This window comes from Artibeus jamaicensis, unplaced genomic scaffold (genome assembly GCF_021234435.1).
Source record: "Artibeus jamaicensis isolate MK-2021 breed Jamaican fruit bat unplaced genomic scaffold, CSHL_Jam_final contig_391, whole genome shotgun sequence".
Lineage (NCBI taxonomy): Eukaryota > Metazoa > Chordata > Mammalia > Chiroptera > Phyllostomidae > Artibeus > Artibeus jamaicensis.
Window position 1 is genome coordinate 29,133,140 of NW_026521814.1, and position 13,762 is coordinate 29,146,901.

Below are 13,762 nucleotides of genomic sequence, written 5' to 3' on the forward strand. Positions count from 1 at the left end.
TAAATGTTACATAAAAGCTACTATAATACCTAATTATAGAATTACTCATTTCATTAAAAATCAGTAAGGGTTATATCACATAATAAATTATAGAAAATTATCAAGTAATAATGTTTAATAAAACTTACAAAAGATATCAGAGCATATGGGAAGTACTAGAAACTGCAGAAACATTAAACCGCTAAATCAGAATTACAACTATAATAAGACAGCAAGAATGTACGGTATTTTTACAATTTGGATATTTAAACTAAAACAGATAAAGATGCTTACTATTAAGAAAGGGTCTATGTTAAATTTGTTAACTGTGGAAATATAAACCGCTTTCATACTGTAACATTAAAATTTACTTCACATAAAATATATAGAAGCATAAATAATATAGAAATTTCAAGTGAAGACCTACAGACTCAACCATTATAAAACCATGTATTGACAAAACCATTATATTTTTTCAGAAAATACACTTACTTTTGACTGCTGCGCACTTGCTTACTACGTTGATTGTAAAACCTTGGTATATCTAATAGAGTTTGATCACAAAAACAGAAGTTTATTTGCTTGTTTAACTAAACAGTAAAGTAAAATTAAATCCTTGTTATAGTCAAGATAATTACCTGTCCAAAGTTCAGAAGCTCTATATTATAGAACAGGCCTTTTGTATTTAATATCACTGTCCTTGAAGACAATCCTGTTAAATTAAAAGTACTGCACTGCTTAGAATACCGAAGAATTAAAAAAGTACCAACTGCTTAAACAATGATAAAAAATACCAACAGATTTTTAATATTAAAAATATTGATAGGTTCTGACTTCTAACACAAAAGAATGAACCCCTAAAAATCCAATCTTCCTTCAATAAACTGGATAAAACATTTATAATGCCTCTCAACCACATGTAGTTTTTTTCATCATCATACAAGGATATGTTTATTAATTTTAGAGAGAGAGGAAGCGAGAGAGAGAGAGAGAAACATCAATGGGTTGCCTCCTTATGCGACCCAACTGGGGAGCCCACAATCTAGGTACGTTCCCTGACCAGGAATCAAACCTGCAAACTTTTGGTGTCCTGGGTTAGTGCTCTAATCAGCTGAGCACCCTGCCAGGGCCACATGCATGTATTTTAAAAGATCAAGTACATATTTCCAATTTCAAAAAGGTATGCTTTCTTGGTAGATCTCTTACTTTATAAGCTTGTGATCTTTAATGAGCTAGGTGATACAGAATTGTCATTTCTGTATCATTCTGAGAATTCCACCAAAAAAGGGTAGGGAAGGGATAAAAACCCTGAAGGACGTTTCCTCCACCAAGTAATATAAATTCTTTTCACAAATACATACAATAGCACAAGAGCCAACCAAAAAAGAGATTCCAATATCCAAAACTGGTGAATCTTAAGGGGGAAAAACCCAATAGTACTAAATTATAATTTAATGAATAAAGTAAATATGCATGAGTCCATTACTGACATAAAATCAATCAATCGATCAATCAGGGAGAAGGGACAACTTTTCCTTAGGATGAATTCCAGTAAATACAGACTAGACTATCAGTAATAATTGCTCCAGACTAAACGAGCCAATGGATGCTAAGATTGGTGAGTTATTTTGAAGGAAAACAGGATATTTACTTTGAAAGTATTTTCCCCAAGATACTTATCAATAACAGTAACTTCACAGTGGAAAAACCCGCAGACACCACCTTAACCAAGTGACCAAGGTTAACTTCGCCAGGAATTGGATACAGTGAGTGACACTTGTATCCTCTGATATGAAACAGAATTACACCAAAGCTCATTGCTCAGTTTTGACAACTGGATTGTTTAAGAGGCCAACACTGTAGAAACATGAGTGATGGAGATACACAAACTCTGTACTTTCGGCAGTCTAAAACTGTGTCAGAATGAAAAATCTTAAAAAATACTTAGCTGTGTATATTTTACAACAACAAAAAAAGGAAAAAATTGTATTTAGAGATATCTTGAAGCCTTCATAAGTCAGATGGAAACACATACTTTATAAGCCTTTATAAAAAGGGCCCGTATTTTATATAAATTCACAGGAGAGGCCAAACACACAACTACCTGCAGGCGCATGTGATCATGAAAACATTTCTTTTAAAGTTCACTTCTCAGAATGTGAATGCTGGCCCAGCATTAAATAAAAATCAAACTACTGAACCACATCACATGGTTACCCTAAGAACTACATTTGAAACACATAATAATACTCTTGCTACATGGGTCTGCTTTATTTTAATGACCTTGCAAAATAAATCAGCACTGTTAAAGTAATTCTTAAGATTCCTAAAATCAAATACTCACCAAAGGAAAAAAGATGAGTTACAGGAAGCTGCAAGGATCTTGCCTCTCTTTTAAAGAATTCACAATCGACAGCATACTGAAATATAAAACATTGACTTACTAGGAAAAAGCAGAAATTTGTGGTAAAAAATCCTGATGTTTGAGTGGAAAATAAAAATCTTCCACTGTGGAGAGGGTACTATGCATCACATTCTCACTCTAAATTCCTCAAGTAGAGATGCTAAACTAAACATTTGTTAAATAAACTTAATTTAATAAATTATTAGTGGGTCGCTGCATAACAGATCTACACAAAGTTTTCTTGTCATTAATTTTAGGTGCTTCTAGAAAAGGGACATTAAGGAATAGAGGCAAGCATCAAGAGCTGAGGTTAACTCAAGATTAATTCGGGATTTAGATAATATACGTATATACTTTCGGAATCAAAATAAAAACATGATTTTGTTACTTTTTTAAATCCCACATTTATTAAGTAGCTACAGTCTAATTAGATTACAAAAGGATTTTGGAAACATACTGCCATTCATCTGCAGATGGCTAATGTTACTTGTATAAAATTATTTCAGGCGGAACAGTTATCATGGTAAATGGAAAAAAAAAGGCTTACTGTGCATGAAGCAAGAAAAAGAAATGCTAGCTCAAAAAAAGGAAGCCCGAAATGTGACATCGGTATCATTACAGTTTTTTTGTAACGACATTTCTTTTCCATAAGAACTCTGAGCTCAGATGCCTATGACGAGAATGGTTTCATTCACACTTTGATCCAGAAGAACTAAAGAAGAAACTAATCTGATGCCTGACTGTAGCTACCAGGCAGTCTGCTATCTACGGAAGGCAGAACACTGGTGGAGTCTACCCGCGGCTTCTTCTGATAACTGCACCTTGGGTTGTGTTTGAAGCAGTGCGTCTGCCTCTTGGGTGAGTTTTTGACTCTTGTGAAAGTGAAGAGCAGATGAGGGGAAAAGCTATATAGTACACACATAAGGGAAGTTAAAAAACACATTAAGGGGCTTTGCTTTTATCTTCCCCTCTTTACTTCCAAGGCAAAGTACACAGATATTTTTATCACAGAGAACAGCTATTCAAAGATTAGAGAAATGATTTATTAAACAGGATATTCATTATATTTTTACAAAGTATTTTTGAGTGATCCATTGCCTGAGATACAGAAAGTTTTAAACTACTTTTTGCACAGGTATCTAAAATAACACAATTTTTAATGTACTTTATTGGGGTGACATTAGTTAATAAGATTCTATAGGTTTCAAGTGCACACATGTCTCCGATAAATCACCTGTATATTGCACTGTGCATTGTGTGCCCACCATGCAAAGTCAAATCTCCTTCCATCACCATGTACTTGACCCCCTTTACCCTCATCCCCCTTCCCTCTAAAAATCACCACACTCTCATCTGTGGTTTTGTTTGTTTTCTTGTTGCTTTCAGTTTTATAACCCACATCATGCTAAATGAAATAAGTCAGACAGGAAAAGTTAAAATAATAGTTTTATTATTTCTTTAAAAATTTGGCCATGCTTTTGATAGAATAAACCCTTACCCAAGAAAGAAAGGAATCAAGGGTTTCTTTCCGAAACACTCAAGGTAAATAACGTTCTAATGGATTTAGTTATTTTCTTTTGTGTCATTAAAAATGCAGATTAATTCCATACTTGCATTTTGAAAACTGTATCTTATTTGACTCAAAAAGTCTTCCACTGCCTAGTTAAAAACACGTATCCTGGTGAAACGGGCTGGCACAGGCGTGCAGGAGTTGGGAGAGGCCTCAGTCACCACCCTGTGGGACACTGCAGCAGCCGCCGCCACAGCGCTGCCCCGAAGAGCGCTGCTGAGACACAGTATCGCACCTTCGGCAGGCTGCCAAGACTGCTGGTCAAAAGCTCACAAACGTCTTGGCTTTTCTAAGTTTGGGAAAGATGCTAAATTCATTCAAAACTAACTTAGCTGACTGAAAAACCCTTAAAGAGAGTTTTAGTATCAAAGAGGTTGAACTACCTCTCATTTGAGCTACGCAAAACAGAACAATGAATCTATTACAAGCTCCTTGTGAGACTCAGTCTTTGACATGACTTCCAACTACATACCCAAGCCCTTTAAATTTTCCTAATGATTTCGGCAAAAAATCTCATCAACTTTCTCATTCAAAAAACATTATTTGAATATTTATGTGGAATTACCTAAAGGTTGAAGATGCAAAGTAGAATAAAATATATCTTGTTCTTACTCCGAAAGAATTCGGAGTATGGTGATGGCAACAGAAGCATAAATAAATTACAATTTAGTGTAATAAATTCCTCAAAGATGTTATAAACAAAGTAGCAGGGAAGTAAGTAAGAGGTTCCTGAAGGCGTCCAGAAAAAGCACACAGGGACCACTTAGGCCGGGTCTTGAAGGATGCTTTTTCTGGGTAAAACGTGGACAGGGGAACAGAGGGTCTTTTACCTCCACCTTCCTCCTTCCCCACTACTTCTCTCAGAAGTGACCATCCTTTTATTTCTACTCCCACGTCCCTAGGACAAGCTCTCAGAACCCCCTAGGAGATGCCTATTCTGTTTCTAATCCATCCTATACCTTAAATAGATTCATCTTCCAAAACAGCTCTAGTCCCATTACTACTACGGTGAAAAAACTTTCAGTCCCCTACTAACTCCTGAATACTGTGGAGTCCTGAATCTTCCAATCGAGGCCCCCACAACATGGCCATGAACTACTTTTTCATATTTTTCTTCCATGACTATTCTCATAATTGGTGGCCATCCTCTCATAATTACCATTTACTTATTCTGTTTTCTAAACATAACCCCTGCTTTCACAGTTCTACGCTTGGTCCCCACTGTTTCTTTGTCTCCAGTGTTGCTCATTACACCTTTCTGCAATGCCAGTATTCAGCATCTTGAATGTTGCCAATACAATCAAGGAACTGAATTTCTAATTTTATTCTATTTTAATTAACTTAAAATTAAATAGTGACATGTGCCAGTAATCCCCATATTGCATAGCACAGGTCTAGAATAGTCATTCTAGAATATTTTTATAATCCTAACCATTAAAAATCATCTCATAATAAAACATTTCTTGATTTGACCCCCTTTTAAATGTTTCATTTATTTGCTCTATTCTGATTTGTATCATATATTTTGAATATCTCTTTTATTCTCACTCTTTCTCCTGTTTCCAAATATATTTATTTCTCTTCCTCTACCTCACAGTATATAGCTTTCCGAGAATAGGGTTTGTTTCCCCCTCATCTGTGTGTCTCCTGTAATTCCTGGCATGGACTCTTACAGATAAAAGGGTCTCCATAATTAGTAGATTTTGAAAGACTGATGTTCCCATTTGTAATAAGAGACTTGAGTTTATTTTGCTTAGTTCGAGTAGATGATCTGAGGTGGATCACCAAACCAGCCGTTGTTTTAGATAAGCCCTATGCTGAAGCATTCATCTCAAAATAACAAATATTTAGCGTATCTGGGAAAAAAATGTGACCCATTTTTACCTTACTTCCATGAACAGATGGCACATAAACGACAAGATGAGACAAAAATGGATAGTCTTGAAGTCTTAACGTCAGAGACTAAAAAAAAAAAAAGATGAAAGTAAAAAGCTGATTTTATTTCTTAGGCTATACAGAGCTTAAAGCACATTAGAAGAAAAATAAATACTATTACTATTATTACTATAAGGTATTTCTTGTTTAATATGTTGTAAAAAATGATTTCAAACTTTATGTTCAATACAGGTCAACAATCCTGCTGAAAGTCAAACCCCTAATAATTCTGTACACATGGGCTACCAAACAGTCCCTGGATCCCTTGAACTGTATCCCTTCATGTAAACCAAGTGCTGTTTAAAACTGAATGTAAATACTTTATGTCATTTTCAGAGTTGGTCTTTCTTTTTATAATTTTCCCATTTTGAATGTTACAGCGCTGTTTCTGTGTTTAGTTTGGTAGTAGTATCTGACACAGACTCAACAGCTGATGAATGAATGGATGCCAAATATGGTAGAAGAACTGGAACTTAATCTCAGATAATTCTGATCTAGCCCAGGTAGTAAAGAGTTGCTGGCTAATGATATATATGAACATCATAACCAGAAACTGATTCCGTAAACAACATGAAGACTCAACACAGCTAATAATGTACTTTTCCAAATGAACATCTATCCTCTTCTCGAAATTAAGACCAGATCCTATAGTCCCTACTGTGAGGAATAAATAGAAGACTGGTCTATTTAATGAAAAGCCAAGTCACCAAATATAGTTTTTATTTTCATTTTATTATTTCATTTTTAATCCTAACCTGAGGACATGCTTGCTGATTTTAGATTAAAAAGGGGGGGACACCAAGGAGACAGAAACATCAACTGGTCACTCCCATCACATATGATGACGCTTAACCAACTGGGCCACCTGGCCAAGGCACCAAATACAGTGTTTTAAACCCACATTTTTTTCCCGAGAAGTACATGCAGGAGTGGGAGTAGTCATATGTTGTAACAATTTGTATGCATTAATAAATTTCTGCATGGAACTTTCTTTATTGCTCTTCAGATACACCTCTGTGACCCAGTCCAGGCAGAGGTCCTGAAGCTAAAGAACTCTCTGTCAGCAAGTGGACACCTACCACCTCACGAGATTCACTTGGGAGTGTCTGTTAAATTCTTGGGCTTCACCTCAACTTCCTCAGCCAACTTTCTGCAAGACATACCAGGTCTGTCCATAAAAAGTCCAGCCATTGCTAATGTAACAAGAATGGCTTGTGTGACATCGATGTAACGAAGCAGCCAAGGAGAGTGGACTGGAATGTCCATGCATAAAGAATGACAACTTCATTGTACTAGTCAGTGGGGGCAGTAGACACCGCTGAGTGAGCATGTGTACTGTGCGGCCATCACATTCAAAATGACTGGGCAAGGAGAGCAGTGAATCCACATTAAATTTTGCATTATGCTTGAACATTCCTCTGTGGAAACTGATCGGATGATTTAGAAGGCCACCGCTATGGGCAACTAGTGACTAGCAGCTTCATCAGGACAACATGCCTGCTAATGCATCATGTCTCCTGCAGAGCTTTTTGGCAAAATAGCAAATCACCCAGGTGACTCAGCCCCCCTACAGCTTAGATTTGGCACCCTGCAACTTCTTTTTCCTAAAATTAAAATCACCGTTGAAGGGGAAGAGATTTCAGACTGTTGATGAGATTCAGGAAAATATGACAGGACAGCTGATGGTGAGTGGAAGAACTGTGTGAGGTCTCAACATGTCTACTTTGAAGGGGACTGAAGTGTACAATGTTTCCTTTATTTTGTACCTTCTTCAATAAATGTCTCTTATCTTTCATATCACATGGCTGGACATCTTCTGGACAGACCTTGTGTACTCTAATATAAATGAAAGGGCCTTAAATATACCCTCAAAATAAATTTTAAAAATTTATCTACCTCTTGGCTGATGCCATAACATATAGATTTCATTTTATTTAGAGCATTGTTAACTTCCTAATTTTTACCTCTGAAAGTTAAAACAATCATGTTTTTCTTCACTGAATTCATTTCTAGGGAAAATATTTCTAAAATCAACATGAACAAATCTCAAATTTATTCAATACCTACATGCATTAATAAAATAACAGACTCTAAAATGCCTATAGGCTCCAGTATTTTTTCACATAAACATTAAAATTCTAAAGCTGTACTTCACCTTCATTGTCGGCAGCAGTTCAGTTTTCCATGACAGATCAACCCCTTGCTGGCTATGAAATATAATTAAAGGACAAACATACTAAAGTATTATAAATTACAAATAAGTTTCGGAGGAAAAAGAAACCATCTATAGAGCTATTAGAGTTTTAATGAAATGAAGTCTATTAAGTCTAATCCAATATTTTCTACCCACATAATCCCTTTAGGGACAAAAAAACTGTCTCTCCTAGCAACCAACTATTTCGATGTTTACAAAAATTACTGGTATGTTAATTTTCTTTATTTTTCACTTTAAAATCAATTCTTTAATTAGCATAGCATCAAAATGAACTTAAAAATGTAATAAGCAATTGCGACAGTATAATATGTGGGTATGTGTATGTTGAGAAAAATGAATAACAGAAGGCAAATTCAAAAGACTCACCAAATAAGAGTGGTGTTTACACAGCCAAAAATCCAACTATTTGTGTCCTGTTGGTTAATAAAACAAAGTACACTAAATAATGTAGAAAATAATTATGTGAAATAGGCATCTTCAATATTTTTCTGTTGTATGATTGGGTCTGTAGACACAACGGAAACATAAAATAGCAACTTATTACTTAGAAACATATCCAAGATGGTCTAAAAGTCAAAAAGCTCAAGGGCAGGCAAAGAAGTCTAATGCCAACAAAATAGGTAAGCAAGTAACCTAGAGTAGCAAGGTGAGAAAGAGTAACCTGACCGGTGTCTCTCCATAACACACTAAGTAAGCACTTCTAATTTTTGAACCCACACTTTCAGAGACTGGCAATGCCTATAGTTTAATCAGGTAGTTACATAGTAAATAATCCACATTTCAACAAACACAGGAAAATGAACAATAAGAGGTAGGCTTTTACACAAACAAAAAATCCACAGCCAAGTAATTAAAAATACCAATCAATCTAAGTATGGCCTTTCAGTTTTTATTTGAGTTATTTGATTACCAGGCATGCAACTTCCATGCAGCTGAGAATGTGTTTGGACTGAAACACAGCCCAAGACTGAAGCTAGTTACAACTTTATTAGTGCAGCATGGAAATGTTGCAGAGATAGTTGTGATATTTTAACAATATTATGTACTTAGCTCTGGTCATTTAACAGAGCTATGACCTAAGATCACTCCAACTTTTCAGGCAGTGAGTAGGAGCAATACTCCAAGATCTGAAATCCTACTGGGGCATAAAAGGATGAGAAACACTGGTCAGATAGCAGATAAATTCTTCCTTAGTATATACACAGGACAATGAAAAAATAAATCCTTTAATTAAACTTATATGTATAATTTATAAAGTCCACTCCAGGGCCAAGGAATTACATCTTCAAGGAAAAGGACAACTCAAGCAGATGTGGTCTTTGCTCTCAAGAAACTTAAATAAAATTTTAAGACATTTTTCAGAAATACAGAAAAAATGCTTAAAGGAAACAAACAAAAACAATATGGTATTTCCCTTGGTTCTCCATTGCTGGCAAAATACCTGTGTGACTTCTGTGTCACCTATGCTTCTCAGGACAGTAATGGGACATTACAAAGCAAGGCAACAGAAAAGATGCACACAGTCTAGGCCAAGACAATCTAGCAGCCTCTCGAGATCCAACCCAGTTTCATAACGGGTCTTTGCAGCTAATAAGGGAACCTATCCTCAAAGTTAGTCCTTATTACGAAAGCTGACAATATTCCACTACTTACTTCAGTGTATATGGAATTATGACTCATTCTTCAATGAACTGAATAAAGTGTTATTGAAGCCCATCCTAAAACACCATTTTGATATAATAACCTAGGTATCAAAATGACAATTTCAGGATATCTAGTAAATATCCCTAACTAATTATTAAAATTGTATTAAAAATCTTAGAAAAAGTCACCCCAAAATTGCCAACTGACTCCAGGAAGTATAAAGAAAAAAAATGCAACTAGATCACAAAATGTATAGTTCTTAAGAAAAATCTGTATATGGCCCTCAATGGATGCTAAAATCATTAGGTGAGAGATCATTAGGAATTTCATAATGGACAGATACACTGATACCACCTAAGTCCACTGACAAGTCCTTATGTCATTAAAAGTGGGCCGACTGGATGGTATATAACTCCTGATGAAATAAGTACATAGCTCTACTTATAAAACATTTTTACCACACAAAATTAGTCTGAATCTAATCAAGGTTCTAGATCTAACTACCAGTGTACAGAAAACATAAAGGATATAAACACATGTTAAAAGATAACACAAGAATACAATCATCTAAACCCACAATGTAGGAAATTTGTAGAGTACATAACCTTTCTTGAATAAATAAATAGAGAGAAATAGGGGCTATCACAAAACAGACTTAAGATCCACAAATCTAATGAAATGTCTGTACTTTACATTCTGATTCAGATAAACCAACTTACAACATACAGAACAAAAGTGAACTTGAACTGGATACCACATGATACCAAGAAATAAGTAAAAAATTTTCAGTGAAATAATGGCATGATGGTAATGTATGAAATTCTTATCTGTTAGAAAAAATATGTTGAAGTATTTATGGGTGAAAGAATAAAATGCCTGAAATTTACTTTAGAAACTTCTTTAGGCTAAAAAAGTGAGGAAAGGATAAGTGGTTAGGAGGGCAGAACACTAACTGTTAAAGCTGGCTGTATGTGATAGTTACATGAGAATTCATTATCATCTTTTCTACTTTTGTGTGCTAGAAAATTTCTACATAAAAGTGAAACAGATTTTTAAAAATTCACTACATTACTTTATGCTAATTAACACTGATGGACCTTAATTAAAGAAAAGGAATCCTCCAATACACCAAACAGATAATTTACACTTTGGCAAAGATTTTTCTCAATATAGATACTTTGATTTGAAATTCAGTATTAAATATGGATATATTAAGCCATCACTCTCGGGGCCTGATTCTCTTGGGATAAACTGCCCATCCAGATTTCAGGCTGAGAGATGCTAGTCTCTGTAAGAGATTGTGAGACTGTAGTAATACCACTAAAATTGGTATTCATTCATTAGCACCAAGCCCACAATGCCTGCCAACCATCTTTTCTAAAGGCGTTGTTGTTACTATCAAACTGTGGCATCTACCAATTAAGTGATATCTTAGATCCTGGTATGTTATCAGCTACAGAAACATTCTGATGAATACTTTTCAATCAAAACGCTGTTCCAGACAAATATTTTTCAACTAATTAGCTTTAGTAATAGTGCATACTAAATATGAGATTTACTAGCGATATTAGTTGAATCTGAAAAATGAACAGTCAGCCTTTTAAATTTACATAAGATGTACCAATCATCTTACCAGCATGTTGCTCTGACAATAGGCATGAGTGTGGATTTTTCTATGGTGTGCAAGAGGAAATGTAAAATATAATTTTTCAGATTCCTAAAAAGAGAGGAAAAACACAATAAAACTATCATGAGAATGGATAATTTCATCATTTAAAAACCCAGATAAAGCGATCAGCAATTATTCTAATTCTATTATTCCTGGCGATGTTGAGAACCAGTAACTCTGGGAGTGGGAAGAAGAGACATATAAGATAGAGAGATCAGGCACAAACCCTGTAGTCCTGGCTGTGTTTCAAAAGTATCAGTATAAGCATGTGTTTTGTTTTGATCTGGTTTTTGACCTTGTGATCAGGATACAATAAAATACCTTTCTTAGCTCTGTCCACTGAAAACACCTAGAAATGCTAACCCACTAGCCATAAATAGCTCTAATGCCCAGATTACGGGTTTTAGGTGCCATTCCCCAAATGTTGGACTACTTCCTTAGAGAAAAAAGCTGATTTGAGATCTGGTGCAAGAGATGTGCAAAATGAACTAATATATCTTCTTATACTAGACACTGCGAAAACTATCAAAGACATGGCCCTGGCTGGGTAGCTCAGCTGGTTAGAGCATCGTCCTGATATGCTAAGGTTGCAGGTTCAATTCCCAGTCAGGGTACATCCAAGAGCCAACCAATGAATACATAACTGAGTGGAACAACAAATCAATGTTTTCCTCTCTCCCTCTGCTTCCTCTCTCTCTCTAAAAAAAACTATCAAAGACAACTAAAGAGCAGCTATACCAAAAGATTCTGGACTTTAACTTTGAAATGGCCTACACTGGTCAAAAACAGAACTTTAGTATCAATTTTACCATCAAAGATAGAACAATTTTAGTATTTTAGTTTAGGTAGACAAATATGCTTTAATACATGGGTTCATAATTATATCAGGGGGAAACCCCAAAACCTCTTATGGTCATGAATGGAGCATGTTTGTGAACCAGCCCATTATTCTGAATATTCGGTAAATATTAACATCCAAGGATGCAAGTACTCATCATTTATTTCCTTTATGATTTGTTCCAGTTTAAAAAAAATACTCACACCAGGATATGTCTCCTTGATTTTAGAGAAAGAGGAAGGGGGAGAAAGAGAAAGAAACATCAGTGTGAAAGAGAAACATTTATATTGGCTGCCTTCTGGGGATCAAACCCGCAACCTTGGTGTGTGCCCTGACCAAGGGTTCAACCCACAACCTTTCGGTGTGCGGGACGACCCTCCCACGAACTGGATTACCCGGCCAGGGTTGATTTGTTCCACTTCTGATAAATTTACTGGATAAGTTTTTCTAAACAGTGTTCCAGTTAACAAATGAAGAAGAAATAATCAAATTAGAGTATCATCATTTTTGCATCCTACTGAATGAATGACACTAGGTATTATTCCTCAACAGCTGCTAACAGCACAAAAAGAGACAGTCTACCAAAACAAAAATGTGAGTCTGATAGAGCACCTGATCCAACTACTACTAAATCACAGAAAAACAGTAGGCACAGGAATATGTTGAATGACACCACAGTAATGCAATCAGAAAGTCAAGACTGCGATACTTTATTGGACAAACGACTTGTTTTTAAAGGACTCGTTTTTTCAACAAATAAACTACAAGGGGAACAAAGGTGGTTAAGTAAGTACTACAGATTAAAAGAAAAATAAGACACATATCAACAAACACTATGTAGATAATGTGTCCTGATTCAAACGACTTGAGAAAATAAAGAAAGAACAATAAAAAAAATTGACAGTTCTAAAACTCACAATCAAGTAGATATTTATTAGTAAGGAATTATTATAAAATTGTTTTAATGTGTGAAAATGATATGTGGTTATCTTTTAAAGAGTCTTTAACATTTAAAGATAAATACTACATTTTTTAAAGTAAAAAAACTCCACTGGTGGTATACTTACATTGTAAGCTACATAGGTCCATTTTGACACTTTTACTGGAACCCACAGAGATGTCTCTAAGGTAGAGGAAATTAATTTGTTTGGCTTGTTATTTTTATATTAAACACTTTCTTTTCTTAAGTGCTGGTGAAATATTTCTCAATCATAAGAGGACGTGAAAAAGAAGTGGTTTCCTGAACATTGGCTATTTTAAAACAGAAAACCTAATGGGATGTTCTCTATATGCTCCTCACCAACCAGCATTCACATCATCAAGTATTTTAAATCCACTCGGTGTCTTTAAGAAAGTATCAAGAGAAGAAAGTCAATATTTCATTTTCCAAACAAGTAATTAAGTAAAGTATGACAGGTATTATATTTACAAGCAAAATTTACCAGCAAAAGATATGCTTGTTAACCCAAAACACGGAAGAATGACACTGAGAAGCTAAGTGGAGAATA

General features: G+C 35.2%; 1 protein-coding gene across 2 annotated transcripts in view; it reads right to left on the reverse strand.

The window, feature by feature from the left end:
* PGAP1 (post-GPI attachment to proteins inositol deacylase 1) overlaps positions 1-13,762 on the reverse strand; it is a 79,040-nt gene that overhangs the window by 24,565 nt on the left and 40,713 nt on the right. Inside the window, exons 9-16 of one of the 2 annotated variants that reach the window (XM_037167012.2) lie at positions 13,322-13,377; positions 11,381-11,464; positions 8,470-8,516; positions 8,044-8,095; positions 5,838-5,915; positions 2,324-2,399; positions 618-691; positions 472-523 (exon numbers count right to left, since the gene is read on the reverse strand). In XM_037167012.2, coding sequence (XP_037022907.2) covers positions 472-523; positions 618-691; positions 2,324-2,399; positions 5,838-5,915; positions 8,044-8,095; positions 8,470-8,516; positions 11,381-11,464; positions 13,322-13,377 — 519 coding nt within the window. The remainder of the gene's footprint in view (positions 1-471; positions 524-617; positions 692-2,323; positions 2,400-5,837; positions 5,916-8,043; positions 8,096-8,469; positions 8,517-11,380; positions 11,465-13,321; positions 13,378-13,762) is intronic. The other variant, XM_053665122.1, reaches the window with a different exon arrangement.